The sequence below is a fragment of the Pinus tabuliformis genome, chromosome 5_1 (assembly GCF_031772625.1).
Source record: "Pinus tabuliformis cultivar Carrire ecotype Pingquan chromosome 5_1, CPIR1, whole genome shotgun sequence".
Taxonomy (NCBI): Eukaryota; Viridiplantae; Streptophyta; class Pinopsida; order Pinales; family Pinaceae; genus Pinus; species Pinus tabuliformis.
This window is the reverse complement of record NC_142305.1, coordinates 550,490,725-550,518,210: the sequence shown is the minus strand read 5'-3', so window position 1 is coordinate 550,518,210 and position 27,486 is coordinate 550,490,725. Positions and strand designations below refer to the sequence as shown.

At 36.0% G+C, this 27,486-nt stretch overlaps 1 protein-coding gene across 5 annotated transcripts in view; it reads left to right on the top strand.

Moving 5' to 3' along the window:
• Nucleotides 1-201: 201 nt before the first annotated feature.
• Nucleotides 202-27,486, top strand: part of LOC149165976 (mini zinc finger protein 2-like) — a 241,060-nt gene continuing 213,775 nt past the window's right edge. For 3 of the 5 annotated variants that reach the window (XM_089431242.1, XM_089431241.1, XM_089431243.1), the window contains exon 1: nt 215-910. In XM_089431242.1, coding sequence (XP_089287368.1) covers nt 465-881 — 417 coding nt within the window. In that variant the 5' untranslated portion in view covers nt 215-464 and the 3' untranslated portion in view covers nt 882-910. Of the gene's footprint in view, nt 911-27,486 lie in introns of all 5 variants that reach the window. The other 2 variants (XM_089431239.1, XM_089431240.1) reach the window with 2 other exon arrangements.

Below are 27,486 nucleotides of genomic sequence, written 5' to 3'. Positions count from 1 at the left end.
GTAGGGACCCCATGTTCGCCATTATGAGGTTCAGCGAGATATTTATGGTCCATTAGGTTTTGGCTTATATGATTAGATTTTCGTGAAGATTAGGTCTAAATCACCACAGGACTAGGGCCCTCGCAATGTCCTATTAGTCCTGTGAGTTATCCCTCATTGTTTGTTTCTCATAGAAATAGCCTCTAGGTCGTACAATTTGTATTGGGATAATAGTGGAAGGACATGAGTTGCGCTATTAATAACGATTTGCTGGAGCTATCTCGCTTCAATTCAGAAATACTGTGGATGGTTACTTTTATTAAGCGTTTTAGTAATGCACAGAACGGGATTAACTTATTAAGACGAAATTTAGCCAGAAATTTGTTAAATATAACCTGAGGTTCAGCGGTGCAAATGAATAAGGAAAGTGAACAGGTACAGCTTTGGATGCCAATCTCTTCCTTCTGTCTTTCAATAGAAGTTCTATGGGATTGCAAAGATATATACAGGTGAAGGACTTGGGCGCAGGTGATTTCAGATCTGTGTCTTTACATCGCAGATCAGAGCCCCCCGTAACAAGATCTGTACAGATTCAGCCCCAATCTATAACATCCGATGAAGAAATGCGGCCCTCTCAAATATTGCAACAGGCCGAAGCAGCCGCAACTGCAAGAGGAGGAGACACCGCGTGTAGGAAGGGTGTGCGCTACGGAGAATGCAGAAAGAATCACGCTGCGAGCATTGGGGGTTACGCTGTGGATGGGTGTGGAGAATTTATGGCCAGCGGAGAGGAGGGAACCGCAGGAGCTATGAAGTGTGCAGCTTGCAATTGTCACCGAAACTTCCACAGGAGGGAAGCTGAAGACGAAACCCTGTGCGCGTGCCATCGCATACGCTGGTGATCCTCTGCCATTCCGATCTATGGGGAACTGTAAGTTATGTGCCACTCAATAACATTAATGAAACAAAGTTGTCCCTGACCTGTGGAAGATTTAAATTGTCGTTGTTCGTAAACTAGTTATAAAGGAAAACATATAGATTTCCGAATCAATTGACCTAGCATTATTTAGTGAGTGAGTGAACATTTTAAGTGGTGATCACGAAAAATATTTTGGATCGTTTAATCCTCTGTGTGCATAACCTGTGAAAGATCATAATATTCATAGATATGCTGATAAGAAACATCTTGTACATTGCTTAATCGTTTATCACTGATAAAGCTAAATAGTTACAAATTGCCGTGGATATGCATATGATCAGCTTGCTTACTTCTCTGAATACAATGGAGCTTCTAGGAAGTAAGCTTGGGTTTCTATGAGTAGCACTCTTTTCTTTTAATTATTTGAATAGATGTTTCAATTCATATTGGAATTATGGAAAGACTTAGCGGCCGAGTGACTGAAATGGAAATGGACATTCATTAGAAATCGAGCGAACTGAGCATAAAAATTACACAGGACTAGGTTGGAGTTACTCAGCAACTGTATTCTGCTCATACAACTGTTCCTCTGTCTCCGGGGCTTTCAAGTCAAATTCCATCCACTACGAGTTCTATTTGCCATCTGTGTGCCAATCTGCCTCTAAGGAAGAATTCATTTAAAATTAGTAAACAGATAGATAATTAACATCAGCTATACACACATCAGAATAGTCAGTCAACTATATCCAACTTAATTTGACAACCCCTAAAAATTAAAATAAATTCCAACTAATAAGACCTGAAACATAAAAACAAACATTTAAGTAGTGACAGACAGGCTTCATCAAAATCTTCCAATATTTTGATGCATTCTCTTTTTGACAGCTAATTGAAGAATCTTTTAATCATCAAAGTTTATAGTTAATTAGTAATAGCATTTAGATTACATATCTCAATCATATTGAGATAACTAAATGTACAAAGTCCAGACAAAGAATTAATTACTCATCCAAATACATGGGTCCCTATTTACCACAATTAATGATTTATTAGGATATCTTCGAGAGACATGTTTATTCAATTTCTTGATGAACTTTTTATAAAGGTAAGAAATTCTAATTTGTAGGTGCTTTCTAGAGTCTACAACCAACATGATTTATTTATAAAGCATTTAACTAAAACACTAATTACTCCTTCTTGAAGTGTATGTATGCATGTTAGGGTCTTATAACAATACGTGCTTTACATGTTGCCTACATCAATGCATGTACATACAGTTAACATGTCATATCTGCATGTACATACAGTTAACATGTCATATCTCATGGAGCACTAGGTGCAAGATTTTCTAATATTTCCTAGGTACAATTACAATACTCCTCCTAGTACAAGATCTAGGCAAAACATTACCTCAAATTTTTCTATGACCAAAACAAATAATTTACATAAAGTCCTAGACATCATTTAAATACGTGTAATTCACATGCCCATATCATCACCATGTAATTTGAACACAACACACATTTTTTTCCATGTTTGCCCATCACCATCCAATCTTCACCACAACACCATAAAAAATCCAAAAATCTCTCTAATATATCTAGAACATCATCATATAATCCTTGGTGTAAAATCAATAGTCTACCTTAAAATTATTTGTACGATCATGAGTTGCCTAGCAAGAATAACATAGCTTCACTATATCTTTAGTTGCCTCAATAACCAACTTATGGATATTCACTATAGCAACTCATCTCCATCTCTAAAATAAAGTGTCCATGTTCATCCATTCACTTGAAGAAGTGACATCTCAAAGAGCATATTAGCTAGCGTCCATAGTAAGTTTGGGTTGGAGAGTAGTAACCCATATAGCACCTCATCTCCATCTCTAAAACAAAATGTGCATGTTCATCCATTCACTTGTAGAAGTGACATCTCAAAAAACATACTAGGTAGGGAGCCTATAGCTTTGGGTTGGAGAGTAGTAATGCATGGTATTACAAGCAACATGTACTTGGTATAACATTACACTTACAATAAATATTTAACTATTAACAATCTTATGGACATATCTATATTTAGGGAGACACCTAAGTGACCACCAACTTGTTCATGATGTAACTGAGTCAATTTTACACATTATGCACCCACCAATTTGAAGAGTTATAGCGCAACATCCATGAAATGGTATTTAATCAATAAAACAATTTTAAAAGATAAAGTATCTTGTTTCTTGTTTCTCCTTTTAACACATCAAATAAAATGAGGATTACCTTTTACCTTACAAAATTGGCACTACAAAATATCAAGTAGAGAATATGACCTACATATATTTTTATAGAGTCTTGCATACTCAATGTAATTAGGTATTTTAGTTTGCATTTTCATTATTTACATTTTTACAATATTAACTATTATTTATCTAAGACTTTCCATACTTCATCTAAAAATTTATAAGAACAATTAATTTTAACAAATGCGACATCCACATATTTAATTAACTAAACTCACAAATTTTTTTTTATTTCTAACTCCAAAGTACATTTCCATGAAATCCATAAAACGTACTTGAACATGAACATGTGATAATAAAACTAATGATCTAAGCATATCAATTGTTGTAAGTGATTAATACCACCTAGATGCAGAAATTTTCCCTACAACATAGGTGGAATTTCTATACACTTGCCTAGGTTGATTATCACAAAATAAAACAAGTTCACATAATGCATCTACTTTCTGGCAGCATATTGATGATGAACAAATCACCATACACGTGTATCCAAAAACTACATTGCATAACCTTTGCAGATGTCTCCATTACCATGACTTAGCAATAGAAAAATAAATTCCATGTGATAGCCCTTCCATTACCCCAACTTTTGTAATGTGACTATAATGTTAGCATGGCTACAAGAGCCATGATTGGCTAACACAATTAGTTTTAATCATTTATATTTAATTTTCAATTGAAGGAGATGTCAAACTTTTAGAATTCCATTGGATGATGGAGATTGCTTACTTGGAAACCCACAAGAGAAACCCTAAACTTAAATGTTGAGGTTAATGAACTATCATTTGTAGACCTAATCAAGTGAACTTATTAACAAGTAATTTATGAGATGTGATTGGATGTGAGCCACTTACTCGAAATCAAAATTATGAGACACAATTAGAGGTGCTTGAGGAGAAGATGGTGCCCTCCCCCCTAGCACATCAAAGAGACAGATATGTGGCCTCTTAAACATACAAAAGGATGCTAGAAAGAAATATATGAAGGCATAGATAAAAAAAAAATTAAAAAAAATAAAAAAAAATTGGTGGGTTCACTCTCATTCGTCGATTTCATGGTCTTTGAACTCTCTCTCATTGATTAAGTCCACCAAAGTTTCCTAAATTGATATTCTCTCCCTTTAAAGTACACTCAAGATGATCATTGGAGGATGTGGGAGTTATCTGAATTAACAATAGAAGACAAAGTGGTGTGTGAGTTAGTACCAAACCTTTTGTGGATAAGTCAAATCCTTGTGAATTCTGGATGAATCCTCTGTGAACTACGTTCGAGGCCACTGAATTATTTGTCTAAGCCTGAGCCAATTAGTGGGAGGCTTGGTGAAAGAAAAAATCAAAACAATGCTTATTTTATAGTTGATAAGATACTTGGACATGGAAAATAGGGTCAATTTGGATTTTGCTGAGATGTTGGTAAACCACTTGGACAATGGACACTAGACCACTATTGTGCTTGCTCTGAAAAGGCAACTGGTAAACCACCTACACAATGGATTCAAACTCATAAGACTAAGTAATACCCCCTCCAAACATTAAGTGAATCCCCCTGAATGAACTCGAAGGAAAAAGTGAGTCATTGTGGTGCGTACTACTAAGGAACAATCGATATACCGCTAGGTTGCTTGTTGTAGGTACAACTAATAAACCAACTCAGTGCTTACTGTTAGAGGGATGTTGATAAACCACTTGGATAGTGAGCTCCATACTCAAGTATTAGACCACGCCTTTGCTGCGAATTCTCTAAGTGAACATTCCTCAGACATTGGATCCCACTCAAGGTTGGTCAGCTACAAGAACGTTGTTGTGTAGGTGGCTTATGGTTGCATGGAGAGTGTAAGTCTCTCCTTCAATTGCCAACCAATTTAAATTACACATATAAGTATATTACATTTGTATATATGAATGATTAACCATGATGCTCAATGTTATGCTCATGACTAGTACGAGATCTTGTGTTTCTACGATTTAATGAATGTCTATGTTGTACTGTTCAATATTATGAACTCATCACTGGCATGAGAAATTATATGCTTAAGCTCTCTTAGTTGACAACAATGAATTTTGAATACGGTAACTCAACTTGTTTAAAGGATTAACAATATCTCATAAATGGAATGCAACTCTTCTTAAATAGTTATAAGAAGCTCTATATTCATGTTTAGTTAATTGATAAGCATATCTCTCTAAACAATTTTAACATGATTGCAAGTTGTGCAAATAATTGACAATATTTCATTACATATTTCATTGAATTGATTAAATTATGAGAGTATTGAAATAACATGTTTTCTGTATAAAAATCTCATAAAAGTTATTCATGGGATTAATCAATTAATCCTTTTAAATAAAATATTTAACCAATGTTTAATTCATATTTTAAACCCACACAGAAGAATGTAATACCAGAGGAAAACAATACCGGGGGAAACGATCCCACGGGAGATGGTAATAGGGAAATGGTACTCGAGAGAAATGATCGTGGGGAAATGATATCGTTGGACATGGTACTCGAGGGAAGTGTTAGAATATTGGTCTGGTGGGAGGTAGTACCATGAACCACGATCCTAGGGAACATGGTACCGGGGAAGCATTAATGTGAAACAAAGTATCGAGGGGAGTGATTACGAAGAAGCTAAATAATGCGCTGGTACAGACATGATATGTGTGCCATGTGGACCCCACATGGCGATGGTGTATGAGCACGTGTGCTAGGTGCAGCCATCTGCATCCCACATAGATTTCTGATGACATGGGCTCTTTAATAGGCTAAAGTTCTAGGAGGCATAACTTTCTTCCGAGCAATTGAACTAGGTTTAATTTTAGAATCTGGAATTTCGAAATTTAAGGAAAAGAGGTTATTGTAATAGAATTTTCATATAAAACCTTAGAGATCCGGTCACAAAGGAATATAAGTGCCCCTAATTGAGATATCATCTAAGGGGAATGTGTCACATTCTATGCATCGCAATACTCACAACAATTCATATGCATGACCAGAAACCATCTCTTCGAGCGTCGAGTCTACGAGAGCAAATAGTGCTGGACTAACAACGGGCACAATCCTGAAGAGGAGGTTTTCTTTATTGTCATTGAGGCATATCTTCCCAACACCATGGCCCCTCTTATAATTCTTTGGATGATAATAAAGCCTTTGCTGAGACGGAATGACCAGTCCGACCTCATTGAACCAATCAGAGAGTATCGAGTAGGCCACATACGACATATATTAGTCAGCCTCCGAATATTCCCATGCTGAGGCAATCGGCCTCTTAATTGTCATCAAAGGATTTCTGTTTGCTTAGCGGTGAACTCTGACTTTCCACTCATCAATAGAGTCGGTAACCCCGAAGAAAGTTAACATGCAACAATACACCAAAGCGAGGGTACATTTGGGTTATCAAACACAAATTCCAAACACTCAAAACAGATTAATCAAGTTTAACGAAACAGACCAATCAATAACTTTAAAAAGCAGCCACTGTGCGACAAATTTACTTTAAGAAGCTGTCATTGTGCTATGCACTTGCAGACGAGTGTTTTTTGTTTTTTGTAATTTTTTTAAGGATTTAGTTTTTATCAAGTTCAAATTTTATTGGTACGGATTGAGGGGTCATGAGGTAAAACTCTTATCGATAGGTATTGAGTGTGAGAGCTTAACGAATTTCACACAAATTTCGAAACCACTTCTAGCAGCTCACTGAATAAATTAAACGTAAGTATGTGTCACATATATATAAAACCTCCCTGTATCAACAATTCGATCTTCACTTTGAATGATCATGGCAGAAGAACACAACGAAATTCATGATTCATCACCGCACCAATTAAGAGATTGTACTTGAAACAACAATCATAACAGCCTGGACCATCAGATCTTTGAATTTGCAAATTCACCTCACTATGATATACCAATCTTCCAAAAATCTTCTAGTGGCTTTTACCACAAGGAGAACAACACGATCAGTCCGCCTGAAAATGCTTGCACAGTTAGATCCACTCCAAGATCATCATCACTTGTCATCACTGATTAATCTAATGGATACTAGGGTAGATCCCATCAAATATATCTCAGATAGATTGGTGGTGGAGAATTCAAAATAAATGACAATGACAACTCGATCAGTGCCCTTGAAAATGCATGCACAGTTAGAACCACTCCAAGATCTGCACCACTAGTAATCGCAGATTGAGCTTTTGGGATACCACAATAGATGCGATCAGTTTCATCTCAGACAGATTGGTGGTGGGGATTTGTCTCCAGGATCACCACTACTACTCATCTGAGATTGATCTGTGGGATATCAGACAAGGTCCGATCACTATCATCTCAAACAGATTGGTGACGGGCATTTCAGAGTAAACCACAATGAGAACAGCTCGGTCAGTGCACTGGAACATGCTTGCAAAGTTAACTCTACTCCAAGATCAGCACTACTACCCATCTCAGATTATCTGTCGGATAGCAGAATAGATCTTTATCGCAGAAGGATTGGTGACAGGGATTTCAAAATCAAAGGAGCGTCTTCTGTCTTGGCTAGTCAATAGTGGGTTCATAAACTTCTAGTCAATTTCACAAATCTGACAGAGTGCATAAAGCAACCAAGTAATTTAGATGTACGTATAAAGCAATTTGTAAGCACAAACGAAGGCAATCCATTGGCTCTCTCTATGACTTGGCTACAATGAGAATATATGAATTTAAATAGCCTATTACTATAGGCATTAATGGGCATTCATCACAAAGTATGCATAGATTGCCTTTTATGAAAGATCAATATATAAGTATCATTAATACATACGATCTCGTTCGAAGCAATCGAGCAGTACCTCTTCCCAGAGTCTCAAATACACTATGCAGCAACAATAGTCGGTCTCATCCTCGAGCAGAGGAATCAGTAAGGTGCCACAAATATTTTGTATAAAAATATTTTCTGAGTTTTAAAATCAGTTGGAATAATTACAACTGAGCCGTGAATTTTAAGAGTAAATAAAAGATCTATAAAATATCATAATTAGAAAGTTATATAAAAAATTAATATTTTCATGATGGATTATGAAATATAAATATAATTTTTTTTTTAAATATTAATTTATTATAATAACTAGAAAGTTATATAAAAATTAATATTTTTACTATGCATTGTTAAATATAAATATATAATTTTTTTAAATATAATTTTATTTAAGTTTTTAATTTAATTATTTACATAATATTTTATAACACAACAATTACCAATTGAATTATATTTTACTTAATTTTTATTTATAAAAAAGTTAACAATAAAATAAATAAATTGTATTCATGTTTATTAAATTTGTCTAATAATTTTGACTTTGTTGAAAGAATATATAATATGTCATGCAAATATTCTAAAATTTGATTAATAATTTCAATGATAATAGGTTGATTGCTAGCATTTTTTGGTTTAGAAAAAAGAAATCTGAATTTCTCAAATTACATTTAGGTTGCTGGTTTACATGATAAGATGTCTAATTCCCTTTGTTTATATATATATATATATATATATTAATTGAGTTTGCTTGCTTGGAATGCCATGTAAGCAAGGACATCAAATTTATGAAATGTGATTGGAGGTGGGGGGAGATTTCTGGTCTCTTAAACACACAAAAGGATGTTGGAAAGGAATATATGAAGGAATAGATAAACGGTTGGCTGGTTTGTTGGGTGGACATTCATTGCCTGATTTCCTCGTCTTCAAACTTTCTCTCATTGACTAAGTCCACCCATGTTTTCTCCTACAGTGAGTTTCTCTCCCTTTCTCCCTTCTAAGTGCACTCAAGATGATTATTGGAGTGTGCGGGAGTTGTTAGGAATTAGCAGTGGAAAACAAAGTGTTGTGTGAGCTAGTATCAAACCTTCTTTTAGGAATTAAATCCTTGTTAGTTTTGGGTGAATCCTTTGTGAACTATGTGCAAGGCTATTGGTCTGTGGGTTTAAGCATGTGTGGATTAGTGGGAGGCTCAATGAAAGACTAAATCACCGCAATGCTTTTTCTTCTAGATGATGAGCCATGTGAACAAGGAATTTTGGGTCATTATGGTGCTTGTTGACTTGTTGGTAAACAACTTGGATAGTAGGCACTAGACCCCAGCGGTTCCTGTTGTGAAAAGGCAATTGATAAACCACTTGGATAGTGTATTCCAACTCCAATGACTATGAAATATTCCATCAGAACTCTGGGTGCATTCCCCTTCATGAACTCAAAAGAAAGAGTTAGTCACTGTGTTGCTTACTACCAACGAATAACTAATAGACCACCCTAGTTCTTCTTGTAGGTACAAGTGGTAAACAACCTTGTTGCTTACAGTTAAAGGGCAATTAATAAACCACTTGGAAATGGGCTCCATACTTTCAGTGTTAAACCGAGCCTTGTGTAGGTGCCCTATTATTGGGTCAAGAGTGGAAGTCTCTACTTCAATTTCTAACGAGTTTAATTAACTTAGATAAGTATATTATATTTGTATATTTAAATCATGAACCGTGGTCCTCAATTCTATGCTTATTACTAGTATGAGATCTTCTGGTTCTATGATTTTAATTAATGTCTATACTATGTTGGTCAACATTACGTTTGTGATTGATATGATAAACTATGTGTTTAAGTTCTCTTAGTTGACAACATTGACTTCAAAATATAGTAACTCAACTTGTTTAGAGGATTAGCAATGTTTGATACGTGGACTCCAAATCTCCTTGTATAGTTATGAGAACATGTATATTCATACTTAATTGACTGATAAATATAGCCTTTTGAACAAGTGTAACTAGATTGCAAGTTGTGCAAGGAATTGTCAGTGTTTCATTACATGTTTCATTGAATTGATTAAATGAATAAGCAATGTTTGATACGTGGACTCAAAATCTTCTTGAATAGTTATGAGGAGATGTATATTAATGCTTAGTTAACTGATAATTATAGCCTTTTGAACAAGTGTAACTATATTGCAAGTTGTGCAAGGAATTTTGAGTGCAAGGAATTTTGAGTGTTTCATTGAATTGATTAAATGATCAACATTCAAATAACATGTTTTCGAAGTTTTCTAGGTAAAACTTAATGAAAGATATGAATGGGATTAAATAATTAATTCTTTTAATTAAGATGGTTAATTGATATTTTAAACCTACCTACCCAAGAATCTAATAAGGGAGGAAACATAGTACAAAGGGAAATGATCTCAGGAGAGATGGTACTGGGGGAAATGATATAGGGTGAGGTGGTACCTGTGGGAAGTGTTAGAGTACTAGCCCAAGGAGAGGTAGTCCCTAAAACCAGGATCTTGTGGAACATGGTACTGGAGAAGTGTTATCGTGGAACAAAGTATCCGAGAAGTAATCCTAGCGAATCTAAATAATGTACCGGTACAAATATGACATGTGTGCAATGTTCGCCCCACATGGAAGTGGTGTGGCACCACATTGACCAAGTGTGGCGACGTGAGTGCCACATAGATTTCACTTGATCACATGGCCTCCTTAATGCGCGAAAGGTTTGAGGTGCATAACTTTATTCCCAAGACTGAAATTGAGGTAAAATTAATATCACTAAAAAACCTTCGAGGATTTAAATGAAATAACCCTGAAATGAGATGAGGTGATGACATTAATCCTAGAATTTGGAAGCTTCCCGGAAAAGTGGTTGTTTTAATTCCATCTTCACAAGAGTCCTTGGATATATGGTGAAAGGGCGATATCACTACCATAAACTGAAATAAGGATTTGGAAACTTAAAGTTGCTATAACTCCATTTTCCTAAGAAACTTTGGAGATATGATCAAAGAGAGTTATAACTACCACAACTTGAGGTGTCATTGAAAAAAAATAGTTGTTAAATTCTATGCACGGCAGTACTAAGAGCAATACCTAGGCATGACCAGAAACCATCTCCGTTAGCGTAGCGTCTTCAAGAACAAATAGCATAGTCTAACAACATGCACACTACTTCAGCAGGGGTTTTTGTTTATTGTCATTGAGTATAATTTTCCCAGTCCCATGGCCCCTTACATGACCCTTTAGGTGATAATAAAGCCTTTGCTGAATCGGAATGACCAATGTGACCACATTGAACAGATCAAACAAATCAGATAGTTGCTATTAGACCACATACAATACATATTGATCGGCCACCGAATATTCCCATGCTCAAGCAATCCGCCTCTTAGCTGTCTTGTGGGTTGCTTAGCTGTCAACTCTAACTTTCTACGGGCATCAATAAAGCCGTTAAGCCCGAAGAGAGTTAACATGCAACAATATGGCACAGCGAGGGTCCATTTGGGTTATCAAACACAAATTACGAACACGCAAAACAGATTAATCAAGGACTTTAAAATGCCAAAACAGATTAATCATTAACTTTAAGTAGCAGGCATTGTCCTACATACTTGTAGATCAGTTGGTTTGCTTGTGTAGGATTCAGTTTTTATTATGTTCGAATTTTATTGGTAGGGATGGAGGGTCCTTAGGTACAAATGTTATTAACAGGGACTGAGAGTTAGAGCTTAACGAATTTCACACCAATTCCGTAACAAAATCTAGCATCTCGCTGAATAAATTAAGCGTCAGCCAGTGTGAAAGAGGGAAAAAAAAATTTAAATTCCCTGTATGAACAATTCGATCTTCACTTTGAACGACCCTGGCAGAAGAACACAACGAAATTCATTACTCATCACCGCACCAATTAGCAGATTGTACTTGGAACAACAATCATAACATCCTGGACCATTATATCTTTGCATTTGCAAATTCTCCTCAGAATGATATACGGATCTTCCAAACATCTTCTAGCGGCTTTTACCACAATGGCAAAAACACAATCACTGCGCCTGAAAATGCTTGCACAGTTAGATCCACTCCAAGATCAGCACCACTTGTCATATCTGTTTGATCTGCTGGATACTAGAATAGATCCCATCAAATATATCTCAAATAGATTAGTGGTGGGGATTTCAAAATAAATCACAATGACAACTCGATTAGTGCCCTTGAAAATGCTTGCACAGTTCAATCCACTCCAAGATCACCACCACTAGTCATCTCAGACATAGCTTTTGGGATATCACAATAGATCCTATCGTTTTCATCTCAGACAGATTGGTGGCCTGGATATAAAAATAACCCACATTGACAACAACTCCATCAATGCCCTGGAAAATGCTTTCACATTTAGATTGTCTCCAAGATCACTAGGTCTGATCAGTACGATCTAAGACAGATTGGTGGCGGGTATTTCAGACAAAGAGACAATGACAACAGCTCGATCAGTGCCCTAGAAAATGCTTGCAAAGTTAAATGTACTTCAAGATAAACAGGACTACCAATCTCAGATGGATTTATCGGATACCAGAACAGATCTTTATCTCATAAACATTGGTGGCAGGGATTTCAAAATAAAAGAGCCTTTTGTCTTTGCTGGTCAATATTGGGTTCATAAACTTCTAGTGAATCCCACAGATCTCATAGATTGCATCAAGCAACCAAGTAATTTAGATGAACCTATATAGCAACCCGTCGACACAAATCTATGACTTCTATACAGATAAAATATATGAATTTAAATAAAGTATTACCATAGCGATAAATTTGCATTCACCTCCGTCCATGCATAGATTCCCTTGCATGAAAGATCAATATATGAGTGGACAGTCAGTGGCACAGTAGCAACGATTTCATAGATCTCGATCATTCACACCTATGTTCGTATTTCAGAATGCATCTGCAGCTAACTACTCCAAGAGCAATTAGCCACAAGGCAGCACTAAATGCATGTAAGAGCCTCAATCAATGAACTACACTTTAGTCATCGTTGCCACGCACACAAAATGGAATCTTAGTTGGATTTTTGTAAAACAACAAATACACTCTCAAGAATTAGCATCCACTTCCACGACAATGTTCTATAACGGCTGGAATTGGAATGACAAAGAATGAAGAGAAATTGTGGCGCAGAGATTTCTCATTTCAATATTACAAATCAGCTAAATAAAATTATATTTGAGACATCAGTAATAAATAACTATATTGATATTAAACTAAATTGGACTAACTGAAATTGAAACTGAACTAAAACACTTGGATGGATAGATGTGACACCTAGCAGGTGGTTGGAATTAGCTTCTCCAACACTTTCCCTTAATTACAACCACATACAAATTTAATTAATATGCATGTTGGTCTATGTCTGAGCTAGGCTTACAATTTAAAAATTGACCTCAACTATATTTATTTTTCTTCTCTTCTTGGAGACCCAGTAGCCTCTAAATTGTTTAAGTTTTTTCTTTTTCTTGTAGGCTTCAAATTTCAGTTTCTTCATTGGCTAGTGCAGGTCTTCCGTTGTTTCAAGTTGTTTAAGCATGTCTTGAACTTCTTAAAAAATTGGATTGTATGTGGACTACTACCACATGCCTTGTATGTGGACCGCTCTTGCATGTCATCTTTTGTAGTGTGATTTTCATCATCATTTTTTTGATCATCAATTTGCTGCAACATCAAATGAGAATAAAAATTTATTTCTTCAGGACTCCAATACCTAAAAATTTCATTGATTTTTTCATGATCCAAGTTGTCTTCAACATTAATTTCTGCAAATTCTATGCAGACTTTATCAAGACATGGTGTTGCAAGGCATGCTTCAAAGAAATTTATCTCTTTTTCATAATCGCCCTGTTTACATGCACATTGGAAATCAACGGTAAGCTTAAAAACATCTGCAGAGGCACATTGGTTATGTTCCTTCTGCTATGCAATGAGAGTTTTCTCTTGTTGCGTTTCCTTCTCTGCTTCTTCTTGTGTCTCTATCTCTTTGACTTCTTCATTATCCTGTGTTACTACAAACAAGTTGTCTTCTATTTGGTTTTTAGACTCAAGTGTGTTTCTCTCACCGAATAACATCATGTCGATATGATATTTCCATTGCACCATCTGCATCCATTCATCATTAGTTAACAATTATTCATCAAAGTTTACATCAGTAATATTAATTGTTGGATTCACCATAGAATTGATTGCTCCAATGACAACTTCGATGTCATCATCAAGCCTTGTTGCTGGATTCACCAAATCTTCATCCACTTGTGGTTGTTCATATTGGGATTCAGCAGCATCTGTGTGCTCTTTCTCTACTTCTTCTGCAATTTTTTTATAATCATCCACTTATGGCTGAGCACAGTGGGATTCTCCAAACTCTTAATCTTCAACATGATTACTCCCCCTTGCACCAAAACACCTCTCAAGAGTATCTCAGGATTCTTTAGTTGTCATGGCCTTTGAAATGAGAGGTAGAATATTGTCATCTACATATTATTTTATGCATTTCTATGATAAGGCATTCTTTTGCCTTTTGCCTTCTAACTCATTCAAATATATCCAAAAGAATTCTGGTTTTGCTTCAACTTTCTCAGTTTCTTAGATTTTCCCATAAACACCCGATTTGTGATTCACATACATGTTGAACAATGTTAGTCATGGCTTCCACACGTCTTTTTTTAAAAACAAATTTTCTTTTTTGTTACACAACTTCAAATGAATTAGATTGTCAACTCTCGCCATGAAAACGATAGTTGTGCTTGTTGATAAAAATGGCAATGTTTGTATTAAAATAAAACCCACTGGTTAGCTCTACGAAAGAGAGTTTGAACCAGGAGAGTTTGGCTCTGTAGAACGCTCTACATTGTTCATCAACATTATACATTAAATAGAATACATGGTTTTAGGGAAGTTAGAAGAGCATCCTAAGAAATAGAAACTAATTCCTATCCTGAGGCTACGTGAACCAACTCTACCTATTCTAGGATATTATCCATTATCTTCAACACTCCCCCTTAATGGAGAATGGGTTCACATATATGCCTAACATCTCCCTAAACATTTGAAATTTTACTTTTCCAAGGGGCTTAGTGAAAATGTCTGCAACATTATCACATGTATTACAATATTCCAGATGAATTTCTTTAGATTGCACTTTCTCCCTAACAAAATGGAATTGAGTATCAATATGTTTAGTGTTTTTGTGAAACACCGAATTGTTGGCCAGCTTGATTGAACTTTGATTGTTGCATCTGATTGTTGTTGCGACTGTCTGTTCTTCCCCAACATCCTGGAGAAGTCTCCGCAACCAAACCGCCTCGCATGTTGCTGCACACATGGCTTGATACTCCGCTTCTACTAAGGACAAGGAGACTGTGTTCCGGTTCTTGTTGCTCCAAGTGATCACCCCGGATCCAAGACTGAATGCATAACTTGTTATAGATCTGTGATCATCTACATTTCTTGCCCAATCTGAATCTGCAAATCCTGCCAATCTAACATAAGAAGAGTCAGTGTAAATAATTCCATAATCTACAGTACCTTGTAGATACCTCAAAACATTCTTCGCTACATTCCAATGGCTTTCAAGTCGCTTAGACATAAATTGTCTTAACATGCTAACTACATAAGCCAAATCAGGTCTAGTGGTGGTTAGGTAGATCAGACTCCCAACCAGATGTCTGTAAAGTGTTGCATCCGCCGCTTTTGAGCCATCCTCACACTGCAAATTAATATTTTGCTGCAATGGTACTGGTGCCGACTTACACTGATCCATTCTGAACTTTTCTAATAGGCCTTTGACATACTTTGCTTGAGACATAAATGTTTGACTTGAATCTCTCTAGATCTCGAGACCTAAAGAATATTTGAGTTCACCGAGATTCTTCATCTCAAACATCTGTGACATCTGTTGCTTGATTTCATCAATTAGATATATAACATCTCCTGTAATTATCAAATCATCTACATATAATGAAATTAGCACTATGCACCCTTGTTCATATTTCATGGTGTAAAGATTAGGGTCATTCTTATGTCTATTATAGCCAGCTTGTAGAAAAAATGAATCAATTTTCTCATACCATGACCTAGGAGCTTGTTTTAGTCCATAGAGTGCTTTCTTCAACCTACAGACTAAATGTTCTTTTCCCTTTTGGACAAACCCTTCTGGTTGCTCTAAATAAACCTCTTCTTTCAGTTCTCCATTCAAAAATGCAGACTTTACATCTAGTTGGTGCATCATCCAATGTTTCTTGGTAGCTAAAGCAATTAACATTATGATGGTATTCAATTTAGCTACAGGGGCGAAGGTTTCTTCATAATCTATCCCTTCTTTTTGTGTGTACCCCTTTGCAACCAACCTAGCTTTTAGTTTTTCTATAGTTCCATTTGCATTAATTTTCGGTTTATATAACCATTTGCAACCTATGACTTGTTTTCCTCTAGGAAGTTCTACCAATTCCCAAGTGTTGTTTCTAATTATTGAATCATATTCCTGTTCCATGGCTATTTTCCATTCATTATTTTCATTTGCTTCTTTATAACTAGACGGTTCAACCACATTCATCATACTAGTTATAAAAGCATTTTCCCTATATCTTGCAGGCATTTGAGCTTTCCTACCTGATCTCCTGAGTGGTGGGGTGGTGGTTTCAAACCTTATTTCTTCCTGTTGTTGTTGTTGTTGTTGCTGCTATTGCTACTGCTATTGTTGCTACTGCTATTGCTGTTGTTGTTGTTGCTGTTGTTCATCATCTGCCATTGTTTACTGCTGATCTTGATTGTTATCTGCATCCTCTTCTTCAAAGTACAGAATGTCCCATCCATCATAGTGCTCATTAGTTTCTTCGGTAACCTGCTCATGGAATTTAACATCTCTACTAACAAAGATCTTGTGAGTAGAGGGATTAAATAATTTGTATGCTTTATATGACGAATAATACCCTATAAAAGTACATCTGATGGCTTTTGAGTCTAATTTCTTTCTATCTTCCTTTGGTATGTGGGCAAATGCTTTACATCCAAATATTCTTAAGTGTTTTACTGTAGGCTTATATCCATATAAAGCTTCAAAATGAGTTTTAAACTCAAGATTTCTTGTAGGACTCCTATTTTTTAAATAAACCGCAGTACTCACTGCTTCAGCCCAAAAACCATTTGAAAGATTCTTACCTTTCAACATACTTCTTGCACATTCCACCAGAGTTTTGTTCTTCCTTTCTGTTACTCCATTCTGTTGTGGAGTATGGGGTACTGTAAACTGCTGCAAAATTCCATGATCTTTACAATATCTTATCAGCTCATCTTTCCTATATTCTCCCTCTTGATCAGAACGAAGAATTTTTATTTGTTTCCCTGTTTGTCTTTCAATCATATTTTTAAACTGCTTAAAGTATTTGAATGTATGACTCTTCTTACTTAAGAAATACACCCAAGAAAACTTCATACAGTCATCAATAAACAGTAGGAAATACATTGCACCTCCTAATGATTTTGTCTGCATGGGACCATAAAGGTCTGTGTGCACTAACTCCAATATATCCCTCTCTTTCTTTTCTACTCTAACGTGGAATTTTTCTCTATGCATTTTTCCTAAAGTACAAGCATCACAATCATTATGTACTTGCTTTAGCATATGAAGATCTCTTACCATTTCTTTCCTCTGTACTAACAGCAAATCATTGTAATTGATGTGGCCAAACCTCTGGTGCCAAAGCTCTTCTGTAGTCACGCTCGCTACTGTCAATGCTTGAACTGGTGCAAGTCACACATCCAACTTGTACAGTCCTCCTGTTCATATTCCTGTAGCAATTGTCTTCATTCCATCTAGAAGATCCTTAATGTAATAGTTAGATTTTAAAAATTCCACTTTCAAATATTGATTCGTACTTATTGATACAGAAATCAAGTTCTTTGTTATGCTAGGCACATACATTACATTGTAAATTTGTTTAATATCACCATCAGGTAGAATAACAGAAACTTTCCCACATCCTTAGATTTGATGACTTCTGTCATCTCCTAAGTAAATCTGTGTGCCTTTGTTGATCTCTTTAAAATCCTCTAGCCAGTGCTTGTTCCCTGTCATGTGTGTTGACGCTCCTGAATCTACATACCGGATGTCTGCATCAACATTTTCATCCCGATCTGCCATGAACAATCTCAAAATCTACACCTGATCACCATTCGCGAGATGACCTGCATGTCTCTTTGGCTTCTGTTGTTCTTCATGATACTTCCTTTTCCTACACTCCCTGGTAATATGACCCAATTTTCCACAATAAAAACATTTAGTTTCAGAGTAGTTTTTATTCGGGTGCATACCTTGGGTTAGATTTGGCCGTTTATGTGAACTTGCTCCGTTTTACTATTGTGGACCTCCTTTCCCTTTGTAGAAGTTTTTCCTCACCACCAATGCAAGATTGGCACTCTGGGGCTTCAAAGTCAATCTCCTCTCTTCTTCCTGCATTAGTATACCTGTCAGCTCTTCAAAATGTGGGATCTTTTCTCTGGAATTGATTCCAGTGATGAAAATTTGATAATCATCAGTGACACCATCGATTGTAATGGTCACAAGATCTGTATTGTCCATTGTATGACCAATAACTAATAATTTGGTTTTCAGATCCTTGATCCTTGCTAAAGCAATCGTTTCATAGTCCTCCGTTTTCATGGAGAGAATCTTACTCTTGAGGAACAAAAGATGATTTGAATTTCTGATCTCGTACAATTCCTTCAAAATTCCCTAGATCTTGTTAGCTGACTTACCTTCTCTGATGTGCGGTATAATGCAGTCTTTCACTGACATCTTTAACATTGTCCTTGCTTTGCTTTCTCGTTTCTCCCAATCTGGGACTGATGCTGATCCAGCCGCGGGCCTCAGCTCATCCCCATTCACAATCGTCCAAGCACTCTGCGCTTCTAGTAGAGTCTGCATCTTAAACTTCCAATTTGCATAATTGGAACCATCGAGCTTGTTATGCTCGTTCATGCATGCTTCAAATATGTTGTTATTCATCTTGGTGATTTAGAAAAAAAAAATCGACAGGTAAAAGATGTTAAATTTACCCCAGATCTGTGATAGAGATAGATCACTGTTGTTTGATCTTGCAACACACGCACAGATCTCCGTGGCTTTCTTCTCAGCTTCCAGACAACCTCCTGTTGTCAGCTACAACCTTGTTCTTGGCTTCCCCACTCAGCTTCTTTGACAGCTACAGCCTTGTTCTTGGCTCCCTCATGCAGTTTCTTTGATTTACACGATCATCGCAGATATACACCCAATATCCGAGACTGTTGCAGAAATACACCAATTTTATGAGATTAGTCGCAGATATACGCCCAATATCTGAGACTGTCGCAGTTTTACATCAACTTTCTGAGACCGTCGCATTTGTACACTGAAAAACTACGACGATTGAAAAATAAAAATTTTGAGAAGTGTATTAGTGTCATCGTCGCGACTATCCACTCAAAACCTGCGATGATTTCGGTTCAAAGAACCACCCACCAGCCAGTGTATAGGTTCCTCAACCTTGACGCTCTGATACCATGATAAAAATGGCAATGTTTGTATTAAAATAAAACCCACTTGTCAGCTCTACGAAAGAGAGTCTGAACCAGGAGAGTCTGTCTCTGCAGAATGCTCTACATTATTCATCAACATTACACATTAAATAGAGTACATGGTTTTAGGGAAGTTAGAACAACATCTTAAGAAATAGAAACTAATTCCTATCTTGAGGCTATGTGAACCAACTCTACCTATTCTAGGATATTCTCCATTATCTTCAACAGTTATGACTCACTTTCTTTGTTTCTTAGATTTTCCCATAAACACTCGATTTGTGATTCACATACATGTTGACAGCGTTAGTCGTGGCTTCCACACGTCCAATTTTTTTTAAAAACTTTTCATTTTTATTGCACAACTTCAAACGAATTAGATTGTCAACTCTCGCCTCGACAACGATGGTTGTGATTATGACTCACAATTCCCATATGAAACTATGGTGGCTGAAGCTTCCTCCATACTTATGTTGTGCATTAACCTCTTTTTTTTTTTTTTTTATTATCGTTTTTCGAAAAGACTTTCAAACAAATCTCTAATAGGATAGAGAAACTTTCACAAAAACCCCCTTTATTAAATAAAAGAAAACAACTTTTTAAAACAACACTTTAATATGATATGAAGGAAGCCTTTGTTTGAAACAAATGAAGAAATCCCCCTTTTTAAAGTAATCTTTAATTTTTAAAACGATAATATCTCTTTTGAAACTCACAAAAGCCCGCTTAAATTTTTGAAAGAGACCTCTTCAACAAAAGATCATTTTTAATAAAATACTAAGCCCAAAATGAAACTGTTAAACAAAAAGGACGGACCTTCGAATAATTCGTAGACGTGATGTATTCTGACGAGTGTGCTCCACTTTACCGCGATTTTTATCCAATTCAGCTTTCTTTGACTTTTCAAGCCATTTGTGCCTCGATCTTGCAAACAAATTTCTTCCCGTGAGTTTGATGGTTTAACACAAGCAGACTTGTCAAGCTTCGTGGCAGATCCCGCAGACATTTCATAGCACCTTCGTGGGGTTTAGATCCAACTTCATGTCGCTTCCAGTTTGAACTGTGATGTTACGGCTATACCTCAACTCGAATTTCCGCTCCAGATTTGATGTTGACCCGAGCTCCGTACTTAGTGTTGAGACGTGGAGCCTTCGTTACATTGTCGTTTACCGGAAACAAACAATCGATGGTGCCTTAAGTCATTTTAAGTTTTTTAGTGGATCAGCGCACTTGCTACCAGACTCTCATATGGAATACAACGTTCCTACCACGAATGAATGGAGAAGGAATTATGATGCTTGCTTACGTTGATATGCAATTCGAGCAGCAGACAGAGCGCAAATGATGGTGCAGCATGAGAAGTTTCTGAGCCGGTTGTTGTATAATTACGTCTATAATGCAAGGAGCCCTTATTCTTCCAATACTGCTGGGTGGTCTCCTCGGCTTCTGGACCTCATCTCACAAATGCTACTGGACGTGGTGTACTTCTGGCAATTCTAACAAGGCTTCTCCTTCCAGGGAATACCTATAAAAACAATGTTCTTTCCTGGGCTTAAGGTTATGAAAAAAATTCCCCTCCTTCTTGGGCATCCAGCTATTCTACCTTGGCTGAAGACTCTTAACTTGATATAGTGCTTCGCCCTCCCAAGGGTGTACTTCATCGGACAACTCACAATCTTAATACACAGGCTGCCTATAATTATAGTATTGTGAAGGACTTAGCCTAGACACCTTGTGCCATGTTGGCCCTAAAAGTATTGCAGACATGTCCCCTATCAAAAAAATAATTATTAACCACTATCGGTGGTGTTGATCCCTTGGATAATTGATTGATAACCTTCGATGTGGATGCCAATACACAGTGTCTCCTTTACTCGATTGCTTTTGAAATCACTGTCCATGCCTATGGGTACAATATTCTTGACAATGCTGGATGAGGGAGCATCGAATTGCATTATTTCCATGTCATTGTGGAAGTCTTTAGGCTCGCTAGTGCTTGCTCAAACCAATATCCTTTTTCTTGGTTCACTGGCTAGAGAATTCGAAGTGATGCCTCCGCCCCTTCTCTACCAAAACTATGAAGGGGAAATAGGTAGGGAAAATTTTAACAACACCCTAAATTTATATGTATAATAAATGGGAGAATCTCGATGGTATATAGGAAAAATGGAAGGCGATTTTATCAATAATATAATATGTATAGATAATTTTTTTGACGAATCTCTCACTAGATTATATTATCTTGTAAAAGCATGGCGAATATTTTATTGAATTATAAAATCTTGTAAGATCTTGGTGAATCTTTCACTAAATAATAAAACTTTGTAAAGTCCTAGTGAATCTTAACATTGTGAACTCTTACAGAATTTTTGAAAAAGTATAAAACCCTATATGACAAGAGCCACATGGTGACAATATCAATGTTCTTTTTTTCACATTCCCACAACATGGAACTTGTTTATAAAATTATAAAAAAGCCAACCAAGTCCCTTACGCTATGCAGGTAAGCTTATAATAGATTCTGATACCTCTACTATGCTTGTCTTCATTCAAGCATGATAGCTGCTATACTTAACACTGTGAATCACAACTCTCTCAAAACTCAATTCTATAGTGTAATTAAAACCTTTGGAAATTGAATCTGACAACTCTATAAAACGGATTAGTGAAATAGAAGCTTTTGTGAATGACCCCACTAACTATCATTGCTAAACAATTAAGCTAGACTATGAAGTCTTCCATCTTGATCATAATTGTGCCCACAATCAGGGGAGTGCGACCACCTGGCCTGACATAATGGCCATGATAGCTTCCAATAATCAACCACCACCTTGCAAGGACATCTTGGCTCATGTCTCATGAATTTTGTTCATTAATCTTAACTGATATAAATCTTAAAAATATAATATTAGAATGCTATCTAGATTCACTGTTAATACAAGGGTAAAGGAAATTTTCTAGCTCAAGGCACTAGCCAATACCAAGTTTGGTATTTGTGAACCCTTTGTGGGGATGCACCCACCCTGCCCCGTTGGGTTTCTGCCTTGTAACCTAGTTCAAGGATGACAAGACTTTCCAATCTTCCTACTCCATTAGACACACTTTATATGCTATACATAGTGAATGGAAGAGAAACATTATAGAACATACAATTTCACAGAAGGAAGAAAAATCTTAGCCAGTTCAATATCAAAATCTTAACCATTGATTAATAAGGAATAACAAGTAGTGTAATGAATTGTTCCGAGTTATTTATTTACAAGCTGTAAAGAATGTAGTGGAATGGAAAATATTACTTAGACAACCCTTCAATATTTTCTACTAATATGTTTGTGCATGTACATATGAAATTAAGAGCATTGTTGAATACAAAGCTTCCTTTTCTCTTGCCTCCATTTTGACAAATCAGTGTGAAATCAGTGTCACTTTGAATCTCCTTTCGTGTGCGGATGTTTTGACAAATCAGTGTGAAATCAAAGTCACTTTGTATTTCCTTTCCTGCGAGGGATCACATCCACATTTGATTAGTAAAAGATAATCTACTATATATTATGTTCAAGAGACTGACTGTAATCTGCAGTGGAAACGAGACCTCAATTCTTATTCTGAATTTGAATATCTCAGGACAACATAAGGGATAAAAATGCACATGGCCTTAGTTCCTAGAAAAGAATCACTCTATCATTACAAGACCACCTAGATTTCGGCACCTAATCTAAATAATGGCACTAGTTGCAATGCTTATTTGCATTAACACCATGGAAAAGCAACAACAATGTTTCAAAGCACGCTTACCAAAAAAGTTGTAACATTCCAAGAATATTTAGTGATAGCATTTGAACCTCATAGCTATGGTGGGGAAACTAGCAAACCGAAATCTCGAAAGAGATCTCATACCAAATCTGAGAAAAAAATGAAAAAGGGAAAAAATCAAAATCTATAAATCAAGCAATTAATTGTTTACAAATCAAATACAATTCCTTTAACTAACAGTTAAATTGTGGTGATATATTTAAATAGTTAGTAAGAGAGGAACTTCAAACCATGGAATATTACCTTTGTCATTATTGTCATCCCTATTACAAATCAATACTTTTGGAAAGATTGTAAGAAAGTCTGTGAAATAGTAAAGAATTACCTCTCTTTTCTGAGCAACAAAATCAGGACATTGTTACATCAAGAGCCATAATTGATACATAATCAATGAATCAAGTCCTTGTATGGCACAGGCTTGTTTCACAACCTATATTTTCTCAATAACAAAATCAAGACATTGTATGCGGTTATTGCAAAAAGGAAACTGCACTATAATGCCTAATGGGTTACTGAAAAATAATTTGGAATATGGGATCATGATACTTAAATTGAAAAAACATGCTCTCCTTTAAGAAACATTACAATTATACAAATTTTTTTTGAAAACATTAGAATTTGAAAGTGGGCCTTTCTGTCAAGACAAATTTTCATTAACAGAATGTACTTTCCTACCTGAAATGTTGTAGATATCCAAGAAAAACTTGAAAAGCATAAGAGAACTTAGCATAATGTACTTTCTTTCCTTCCTTAACATTCTTAAAGAATTGAGGTTCCACAAGTCATCGGGTAACTTTCGAAGGAAATGACAGTTAGTAATAGTCCAATTCACAACTGAGGTCATGTCACAAATACGAGGGGGCATCTCCTCCAAATCACAGAAGTGCTCCAGGTTAAAATATAGCATTACTGGAAGCTTAATGCTCGACTGGGTGTTATTGAACTCAAACATTTTTCCAATCTTCACTAAAAGCTTAAAGATAGCTTCTCTAAGTTCTACATGACTTTACTATGCTCTTGAAGTGGGGGCACATGCAACCTCTCCAAGCGAATAGTCTTAAAGTAAGTGCAAATAAGGTCAATAGATCATTCAGTGTGGATTTCTTTAACCATTAATTGAATACTATTAGGACTTTCAAATTTTTCATGGAACTCAAAAATGTTGGAAGAAAGTTTTTTCTTCCAGAAAAGAGTAAAACTAAAGCCTTTGCTTGAGGACAATTGATGTCACACAACTAATACTTCTCCATGGAATCTGTATAGGTAAACCACAAATGCAGAGTTCCATTAGAACATTGTATTTATTGAATACACAAATAAAATCATTGCATTTCTTTAAAATATCTTTTGAAATCAAAATTACCGAAATTACATATCGATAACCTAGTGGGTGTAGGATAAAATTCACCCGTGTCATTCACAAAAAGTGTGAGAACAAACCTAATACTATATATAAAACCAAGAAAAATTTAAATTCTTCACTTCTAGGGAAAACCAAGAAAAATCCCTCAAGACCTTATTCATTAAAATAGATTTTATAAAAGCCTACAACAAAGTGGAATAGACATTAATCTTCACCATGCTTAGAGCACTTGGATTTGGCCTGTATTCAGTTAAAGTGGTAGAAAATTTCTTTGCACACATCGCAACTTGTCCTTCTATCAATCATACAAAGTCTAATAATATAGGTCTCTTCTAGTTAATCAAGTAAGGTTTCCCACTCAACCTAACCCTCTATGTAATGTCTATTGAATCCATTGGCTATATTCTTCATAGTAGAATAGCACATCACCTCATCAAAGGTTTCTTCTCTCTATTGTATATGGCAATAAATGAATGAATAGTCACTTCACAGATAAAATTTAATAAACATCATTGAAGAGAATCAAAATTTAGACATCACCATGGATTGCTTGCAAATCTTATGTGAGGCTTCTAGGTGGAAGTTATAAATGGAAAAATCCAATGCTATCGACATAGCCAAAAGGATGCCCATAATTGATTGGTTAGGATCTAGACAAGTGTTAAATTCCTTTGTATTCCATTTTCTTTTGAACCCTTTCTAGATGAACTATAAGAAGCAATATCAATAAATAGGTCTACAAGCCTCTATTCCTCATAGGAAAATTCATTGAACAGACAAATTTACTGAAATTTTTGAACAAAAATACCATAAGAAGTGTAATTAAAAGGATATGGAAGCTCTGTAAAGAGTGAAAATATATATAGAATAATCTGCAGTTTGTATTGATAATTCGAAAAAACAATTCAGAGTTGCTGCAAAAATGTGTTGAGTTTGTCAATGTGAGTTTGGTTGATTGGTAAATTGGGGGTGTTAAAATCCCTCCCACCACTGTTCAAATCCTCCAAGAGACATGCTCATCTCTCATGAGCTGGTGTGCATGTGTTTGAGGTCTGTTTGTTGCAGTTGATCCCAGGTGCAACTTCTGGGTGACTTTGGAGAAACAGATAATCCCCAATCGCTTCTCTTTGACAGAGAATAGCTAACTAAGAATGTGAGACATAGGTGTTTCATTGTACTGAATTCTCATAATGGAAAAAGTGTTGCTTTCTTGTGTTGGGTTGTGGTTGATAAAGTGAGGGAATTTTAATGCCTCCCACCAAGGTTCAAATCCTCCCAGAGACATGCTCACCCCACATGGGTTGGTGTGCCTGTGTTTGAGGGTTGTTTTTTGCATTTGATCTTAGGTGCAAGTCCTGGGTGAATTTGGATAAATGGATAACCTCCAATCACTTCCCTTTGTTAGAGAATGGTTGACTAAGCACGAGAAACGTAGGCACTTAATTGTACTAAATTCTCATACTGGGAAAGGTGCTGCTTGCTTGTGTTGACCCATACATAAAAAAATTGTGGAGTTCGACAACTCTGAAGATGCATTTGAATTGAACTAAACAGGTGGTACAAGGAAGGCTTTAGTCAAGTTTCTAGATTTATGTTTACTGGAACAAATCATATTTTAGGAAATTGGCATACGAATGTAACCCTATTGCACCAGACTTAGAAGCCAACATAACTCTATAACAAGGAGCAGAGGAAAAACATATGAAAGGAGAGAAATCATATGGATCGGGTAAAGGGAAATTTGGCTCAATTAAAATTATGGAAATTGAGAACCCGTTTAATAGAGACTTGGCCCATAAAATCTATATTTAGTACATATAATATTTTTCTTGTTTTTTTGGGTAACTTGGACCATTACATAATTCTAGCTACAAAGGACATGCTTATTCCATACACAAGTATAAAACAGGTTCTAAAATTTAGCCAATCTTAGCAGGGTTTATGACAAAGAGGGATAAAGTTTAATCATTCTTCTGCCAGATCACTTTTGTGCTGAACTCCAGGGCAAGAATATATCTCAGATATATTCAATCCCTTGAAACCCTGAAAATTTTTCAAAGAAACCTTAGATGAGATTATCCCCAAACCATTTTTGTCAGACTCTCCCAAGTCCAAGTTCACTCTTTACTTTGAATATATCTCAGATATCTTCAATCCCTTGAGACCCTGAAATTTTTTCAATGAACCCCTTAGATGAGATTATCCCCAAACAAATTTTATCATACTCTACCGAGTCAAATTTGACTCTTGAATTTGACTCTCTTTGAGGAAATGGAATCACCTTAGCACGTCTGAGTCTATACTCACGATTTTGATCCCTGAAGGAAAACTTTTGAGATTGTGTACTTATGAAGGAAAAGTTTGCAAAAACATGCCTTGGATGAGGATAGTCTTGACATGCAATCTATAAAGTTCAAATAATTGAGTAAGAATTGACCACACAGACCCTATGAAAAGCAACTGTAAATGCATTCCACTAAAATATTTACCTAAATATTGTAATATGGCACTCTCTGTAGTGATGGTAGGTGGCCAAACTGACTCTAATTTTTGAAAACATATATCAAGTTATGGATTACTGTTAGTTAAAGAAGACTTTCGATGTTGTAAAAAAAACCTTAGAGGATCAAACAGATAAGATGAAAAATGATCCTAATGGACTATGTTGGTCAAATGGAAGAGTCGCTAATGTGATTTAACACGAGACAATAGTTGTATTCTAATTAGCAAGGG